Source organism: Tupaia chinensis, unplaced genomic scaffold, assembly GCF_000334495.1.
Source record: "Tupaia chinensis unplaced genomic scaffold, TupChi_1.0 Scaffold148019_1, whole genome shotgun sequence".
NCBI classification, from domain to species: domain Eukaryota; kingdom Metazoa; phylum Chordata; class Mammalia; order Scandentia; family Tupaiidae; genus Tupaia; species Tupaia belangeri.
In genome coordinates this window covers 209416-217578 of record NW_006207869.1, presented here as the reverse complement: position 1 = coordinate 217578, position 8163 = coordinate 209416, and the positions used below count along the sequence as shown (strand labels likewise).

Sequence of the window (8163 nt, the reverse complement as noted above, 5' to 3'; positions counted from 1 at the left end):
TGGGAAATTAACAAAAGAAAGAAAAAGAGAAGGGGAAAAAGGCCTACCTTGCTGACAGAGAGAGAGAGTCACTGCGGTTGGAAAACCAAATCTGGAGCTGGGACAAGGAGGCCCTGCCTCAGTGTCCCTTAGGCCAGGGGTCTGGAGATGAAATGGGCTCTGCTGAAGAGCTGGGGGTACTCCTATGGGGTAAGGAGAAGGGGGAAATTCTTTAGTCATATTCTTAAAGAAATTTGTGATTTTCTCCCTGTATTAATGATCCTCTTTTAAAATAATCTCTGTTCAGACAACAGTGTCATCATCCAGCTAAATGACACCTCATCTCACTCACAAGACCTTCAAAGCCTCTCTTTATTGTTTGGACATGATTTGCTTAAGCAGAGAAAAAAACACATTCAAAGTTTTCTGAAGCCCTGGGAACATTATTCACACTAGCTCTGTGTACCATTGCAGGAGAATCTCTGAATTGGAACCTGGGTCTATAAAGTTATGTCTTTTGGCTTGGCTGAAGAATTTACGCTGAATCACATGACTTGATAGTATTTCCTAACGCTGTCCCCTCTGTTTAGGTACCAATGGAAGAACTACAGATATGTATTGGCCTTTTACTTTGCCATTGAGCAGATCAATAAAAGTCCCCATTTGCTCCCCAACCTCTCCCTTGGTTATGATTTGTACAATGCACTTCCCAGTGATAAAAATACTTTAGAAAGTGCTCTATTTTTGCTCACTGGAGGGTATCAGTCCCTGCCAAACTACAACTGCCAGATACAGAAAAAGCCAGTTGCTATTATTGCAGGAAACATGCCAACATTTTCAGCCCAAGTTGGAACCCTATTGGAGCTCTACAAAAGTCCACAGGTAAGTGGGTAATCAGGTTAAAGAATGAAAATTGGATAGCTCCTAATGTAATCTTCTTAGATCTGAGTGAAGAAGACATGGAAACTGGGTTTACATACATCTAGAGGCCCTCAGCACTTCTCTTCGTTGGTTGAACACAATTTGCTTAAACAGAAGTAAAGAGAGACAGGTTCTTTCCTGGGTCATGGGCCTATTAACAGTACAAGAATTAGAAAGAAAAAGAACTGCAGTAGGCCAGCTGGTTATATGGTGGCTAATGTGCCTGGATTTCACTTAGCTAACTGCATGACTCAAGACTTGATTTTGCTATCCTTAAGAACACACTGGATGGGCGTATTGCGTGCGTGCCCAAGATCCCGAGAGGAGAATGGAGGAGAAGGGACTGCGGCGTGACCATCCCCCCTGGGGGGTGATTTCTCGCTTTCTGTCTCTATGTCTCTCTCTCGCGAATGCACGCACCCTATTAAAAAAACCTCTCCAAAAAAAGAAGAAAAAAAAAAAAAAGAACACACTGGGCATATGTGCTTGCAAGCCCCAAATCCCAACATAAAAGGGATATTGGTATGACCTTCCCCTATGAGGGGTGATTTCTCACTATCCCTCTATCTCTATGTGGCAAACACATAATTTAATTTGTCCTATGATAAATTAAAAATAAAAAAGAAGTTAAATTTGTTAAGTTCCACCTATATTTCTTTCCATAGCCATGACATCCAAACCACAGTAATGGGAATATTGATGGTTCTCTTAAAGATGCTTTCTAAAAAGTGCACACAGTATAGGGAACTATTCGATCTTAGGACAGGACAGTATTAGAGGCATTCAGAGGACAATTAGACACAAAAATATAAAAACCTTTGTATTCATTATCACTTTGGACAAATAAATAATACTCCAAGACTGGAGATCCTCCAAACTCATGAAATGGCTTAGTTCCCCCAGGTGAGGTTTACCAGCTCCCTCTGCCCTTCCTCACACCCATGCAGGTGGTTCTCTTGGAATCACTTCCAGTTACTGTCAGCAGGACAGCTCTCCACCTCAGAGGTTCTTCCAGGGAAACTGTCTTATTAAAGGTTTCATGAGACTTTACTAGTAAACACAGCATTAGCATAGAATAATTATGTTGTAGAAAAAAAATATTTTAAAAATATCATAAAGACTATATGCTTGAGTTATCAAGACAGTATATTTTAAGGTGTGTTGATAAGATACAGTATGAAAAATTTAATACATATTTTTTTCTCAGAGTCTAATATTTTAAACTTGGCATCTAGAAAAGGAAGCCTCTGATCCACATTGTCACATGGGCCAGGAAGGCAGAATCACCATCATATTGTTGCACCATCTTTATAAAGTTTATGCATACCTCAGTTCTCACTGTAGGCAATAAAGCATGTATTGAACCTTATAGTTTTTCTTTCATGCTTTGGTCTGGAAGCGATATTGTTACCTGTACTAGTCACATATCCTTTTTTTTTTTTTTTTAAAGGGATTGAAAACAGTCTTCTAATGGTCATATTGACAAAATAGAATCATTTCCACAGCATGTAAACTCTTCACTCAATAGTTTGTTCTATTGTCTAAACAGGTAGAGAATTAGCTCCTCCCTGTTTAAGTCAGAAAATTCTTGAAAATCACACTAAATTCAGAATCAAACTTTTTTTCTTGAGAGATTTTTGCTATAGGGCACGTGCACTCACCAGACAGACAGAGAGATAGAAAGCTAGAAATCACCCCCCATGGGGGATGGCCACGCCACAATCTCTTTTCCTCTATTCTCCTCTCAGGATCTTGGGCACGCATGTACACGCGCCTGATGTGAGTTTAAGCCACCAGGTCTGGGACTCGAACCGTGGTTGACTACATGGGAGTCCAGCGACATAGCGATTATGCCAACTGCTGGTCCAAGACTGGGGTTTCTAAAACTTGTAATGGATTTAGTTTCTACAGTCTGTCCAGGGAGAAAGAGAAGGTCATACTTACACTTTCATCTCTTTGAATCATCTCTTCTGCTTCAGGAACCAAAGATGAAACACCAAGTGCTTATAAGGTAGGAACCATGGACGTGTTTGCAAAAATGTTCATTGGAAATATACACATGGTTCTGAGCATGTACACTGTGTAGTGTTACAATTCTGTATTCAAACTAGGAAAATTGATGGTATGTTACATTCACTTACAAGCACACAAAATCCAAAATACAGTTCATCTTCTTTACCAAAAAAAGGGCAATTCACACTTTCCAAGGTGAGGGGCTCTGACTGCAAGGAGAACTAGGTCTGAGTAAAATTTTTGCATTGCCTTTTGACTGTCACCAAATAGGCAAAAACCTTTCCTTCTTTAGGATCTAAAATAAAATTAGTGTGTGAAGTGTATCAACTGAATAACACTTAGAAAGTTGCCCACTGACCTCGTTGGCCTACTGGCAAATCCAATCAGCACCCAGAAAAGCTCTGGTGCAGTCTGTGATAGGTAAATGACTAATACAAGATTCCTCCTTTCTCTAGAAACAGAATCCAATCTCTGCATGGAAAAGCCTTTGTAAATTTAATTTTATAACACATAACAGCACATAACATATACTAATTATTTTTTAATCAACTGATGCCCTGCATTTTTATGCTGTACAAGACACTTGTACATAGGTGACCGATGTACTTGGGAGGCCACATATTTTGCACAATATTGTATCTACATTTCACATGCAGAAATTTCAGGGTGGTTAGTTTAATATAAAAAAAATTTTAAAAAGGTTTTTAACTCATTTCCCTTACTGGCAAGTTTTGTAAATAACCCCTCCCCCCCCCTTATTTTAGTAAAAATTGAAAACAAACAAAAAAACTTCAGAAGTCTGAATTTTAGTTAAACGATCCCAATCTAGCATTTCACGTTGTTTATAAAAAAAAATATAAGGGTTTTTTTGTTTTGTTTTGTTTTTATTCAGGTCACATGTGGTCCTTTTGATCCCATCCTTAGTGATAAAGACCAATTTCCATCAGTTTATCAGATGGCCAACAAGGACACCTCTTCAGCTTATGGAATCATCTGGTTGTTGCTGCATTTTGGCTGGACGTGGGTGGCACTCTATGTATCTGATGATATGCAAGGGGAACAGTTTCTCCAGGATGTAAAGGCAAAGATGACAGAAAAGGATATCTGTGTGGCCTTTACAGAAAAGCTCCCTGCCACAAAAGGTGTCTTTTTATATCGTGAGTTTTTTGTTGTAAAGAGGATCAGAGTTTCATCTGCAAATGTGTATATAATATATGGTGATGAATGGAGTATCCTGACTATGGCATTCGAACAAAAGTTTAATTCAATTTTGGGAAAGATATGGATCATTAGAAATCTCCTCTCCATTGAGTTGGAAGATATTTTGCACAATTTGTGTTACATGCCATACACTTTCCATGGAAGCCTTTTTCTTTCAAACCAGAAAAGAAATATTTCTGGCTTTAAACAATTTCTCAAGACAGTCAATCCTTTCCAATACCCAGAAGATTTTTATTTCAGTAGACTTTGGGTTCTCTTTTTTAATTGCTCACTTACTGGGCCACTATGTAGCAAACTTGGAGATTGCCAACCAAACTCTTCCATAGAGTTGCTACCATTTAATTTTTACATGTTGCCAATGTCTGACCGCAGCTATTTTATCTATCGTGCTGTGCATGTGGTGGCCCAAGTTCTTCATCAGATGCTTCTGCAAAAAATAGAAATGGGATCTGAAGGAGAAGCAGACCAGCCTATTCTTCCCTGGCAGGTAAACATTCTTCACTAGCACTTGATGATATTTGGAGGCATTTTCTTTTTTATTTTTTAAAAAATATTTCTGCTATAGGTCATGTGCTTTCACCAAAGAGACATTATGAGAGAGAAAGAGAAATCATTCCCCAGGGGGTATGGCCACAGCACAATCCTTTCTACTCCATTCTCTTCCTGTGATTTGAGCACCAGGCATACACTCATAATACCAGGCATTTTTTTTCTACATTACAGGTCTGAGATTCAAACCAGTCAGTCATGTGGGAGTCCTCCTTAACCATCACATCACCTCTGGCCCCTGAAGTGATATTTTTTTAAAAAATTTATATTGGGAACCAGCATTTAGCGTAATGGCTATGTCGCTGGACTCCCATGTAGTTGACCGCGGTTCACATCCCAGACCCAGTGGCTTAAAACTCATGCCGGGTGCGTGTGCATGCGTGCCCAAGATCCCGAGAGGAGAATGGAGGAGAAGAGATTGCGGCGTGACCATCCCTTCTGGGGAGTGATTTCTCGCTTTCTGTCTCTATGTCTCTCTGTCTGTCTGGCGAGCGCACACACCCTATAGTGAAAAAACCTCTCAAAAAAAAAATTGTATTAAACTTTTTCCCTTAGGGCAAGTGTGCTTACCAGAAAGGAGAAAGACAGAAGAAAAGTGAAAATCACCTTCCAGGGAAACAGCCATGATGCATACAATCCCTTCTCTAGTCTCTTTTCGGGAAATTGGGCATGCTCAAACATGTGCTTGTCATGATTTTCAAACCTCCAGATATAGAACTCAAACTGTGCTAGGTAATGTGGAAACTCACCCTAACCACCAAGCCATCTGCCTAGGTATATTTTTTTGTGGTACTGGAAAAAATTATATAGAGAGCATAAACCTTTTTCTCTAAAGGGAGTTCTCCATTAGTTGTACATGATTGATCCACTCTGTGTGTCTGTGTTTTCTCGAATTGTCCTTGGAGGCTGGCTTCTTCCAACACCCTCTTTCTCCTCTGTCCCCTCAACTTCACCATGTCTTTCCCTGTCCTTAATTTTATAAATGATGTGAAGAGAAAGTATGGAAAGTAGTCACAATATAACCTTAACATAACTTAGAATGAACAGAGTTAAGATGGACAAAGTATTGGAAGAAATGTTAGAATATTGTAAAGTCAGAATGACCATTTGGGGAGCATCTGAGCAGCTGGGCTCTTTTACTGGAATGGATGACCTACAGGTGTCTGCAGTTATTCATTGGGCCTGTCTTAATCATAGCAGAATTAATTTTAATTTTTCTCATACTGTCTTCAAAAATCATGGAAGAAGAAACAGTTATCTAGTTTTAAAACATTGAACCGCTTTTGATGCATGTAGTCTCAGGATATCCTCTTTGGTTTATAAATAAGTTTATATTTTAAAGAAACACTACATCATGGAACCAGCAGGTGGCATCATGGTTAAGGCACCAGATTCTCACATGGCTGACTGTGTTTTGAATCCTGGGCCTCTCTCTCTTGTTTTCTGTCTCTCTTTGGTGGTACAAACGCCATATAGAAAGCCTTAAATAAATAATACTAATTAATAAAATAAAATAAATAATTTAAAAAACATAAGCAAGTTCATTAATTATGTGTAAAACATCCTTATCAAAAAGAGACAATAAATTAGATAAATTTATTGGACAAGCAAGTAGTTTTGTCAAAATGGTTACCTAGATATGTTAAAGATGATAGTACTTCCATTCCAAAAATGTAAGACCGGAGACCAGCAGTTGGCATAATGGCTATGTTGTTGGACTCTTATGTAGTACACCAGGGATCTAGTCTCAAACCTGTTGGTTTAAATTCATGCCAAGTGTGTGTGTGTACATGCCCAAGATCCTGAGAGGAGAATAGAGAAGAAGGGATTGCAATGTGGCCACCCCCAGGGGGTGATTTCTCAATTTTTGTCTCTCTTTCTCTCTCTGTCTTTCTGATGAGCACATGCACCCTATAGCAAAAACCTCTCAAAAATGAAAACAAAAACATAAAGACTGAAAGAACAGTTGCATAAGCAATAAAAGTTCATTGTTTTCTGCAAAAGAATGCCATAAATTTAAAACTAAAAGTCTAACATGTTTTATTAAAAATCTCCTTAGTGAGGCCTACAAGTCGTATGGTGGTTAAATCTCTGGACTTCCACATGGCCGAGGAGATTACACCATGCCACACTGGAATGGAATGGAATGCTCTCTCTCTCTCTCTCTCTCTCTCTCTCATCAGCACCCATGCCCTATTGCAAATTAAAAATAATGATAATAGATAAAATTAAATAAGTAATTCTTCAAACACTAACTCTTTGGTGGGATGGATCTATGGTCTACTAAATAAGGCATCTAAATTCCACATGGGCCCAAGTCCAAAACCCTGAGACCTTCAAAACATGCCAGGCATATATGCATGCTTGCATTCCCAAAATCCCAAAAGAATGGAGAAATAAAGTAGAGATTGTAACTCATTCCCCATGGGAGCACTTCTTTCCTCAGCTCTCATATTCTCTCTGTCTCTCTGGGAAGTTTACTTGCCTACCAGGAATAAAGTCTCTTTAGAATTTAAAAGTTTGGGGACCACAGATGGCATAATGGTTATGTTACTGGACTCTCATGTAGTTGACCGTGGTTCAAATCTCAGACCTGGAAGCTTAAAACTCCTTCCAGTGGTGTGGGCATGTATGCCCCAAATCCCAAGAGGAGAATGGAGGAGAAGGGATTATGGCATGACTATCTTTCCTGTGGGCGATTTCTCACTTATTATCTCTCTATTTCTCTCTCTCTGGCAAGAATACATGCTCTATAGCAAAAATCTCTCTAAATATAAAAGAATTTTAAAGTTTTAAATTTATTTGTTACAAATTATTTCTTTTTATGTCACATGACAGTAACACTTTTATCAAAAGAAGTCCAAAATAAAGATAAAGAACAAAACAAGTTTGGGACGAGCAGTTAGCGTAATGGCTATGTTGCTGGACTCCCATGTAATTGACTGTGGTTCGAGTCCCAGGCCTGGTGGCTTCAACTCATGCCAGGCTCATGTGCATGCATGTCCAAGATCTTGAGAGGAGAATGGAGGAGAAGGGATTGTGGCGTGGCCATCCCCCTGGGGGGTGATTTCTCACTTTCTGTCTCACTCTCTGTGTCTCTCTGGCAAGCACATGCACCATATAACAAACAAGCAAACAAATAAAAAACTCTTTAAAGAGGGGGAGAAAAGAACAAAACAGGTTTGTTCTTTTTAAAAGTTTTGTTGAGGTGCAAATAGTGTCCAAATAATTGCACATATTTAATGTCCATTTTTTGGATAAACTTGAAGAACTGTATACTTTTATACTACCCCTACCAGTATCAAAAATATAAATCTTTTCATACATATAGTGCCTTTTAAAAGTTTTTCCTACAAGGGGCCAGCAGGTGGCACAGTGGTCACAGTGTTGAACTCTGACATGGTTGACTGGTTCAAGTCTAAATCCTGGAGGCTTGCTTTCTGTTTCTCTCTCTCTCTGGTCAAATTTTAAAAGTAACCA

At 39.0% G+C, this 8163-nt stretch overlaps 1 protein-coding gene across 1 annotated transcript in view; it reads left to right on the top strand.

Annotated features, from left to right (window-relative positions):
- The window catches only part of LOC102475412 (vomeronasal type-2 receptor 26), a 19211-nt gene that overhangs the window by 506 nt on the left and 10542 nt on the right, over positions 1 to 8163 (top strand). Inside the window, exons 2-3 of the mRNA XM_027768926.1 lie at positions 541 to 861; positions 3806 to 4084. Of these exons, the coding sequence (XP_027624727.1) occupies positions 541 to 861; positions 3806 to 4084 (600 nt within the window). The remainder of the gene's footprint in view (positions 1 to 540; positions 862 to 3805; positions 4085 to 8163) is intronic.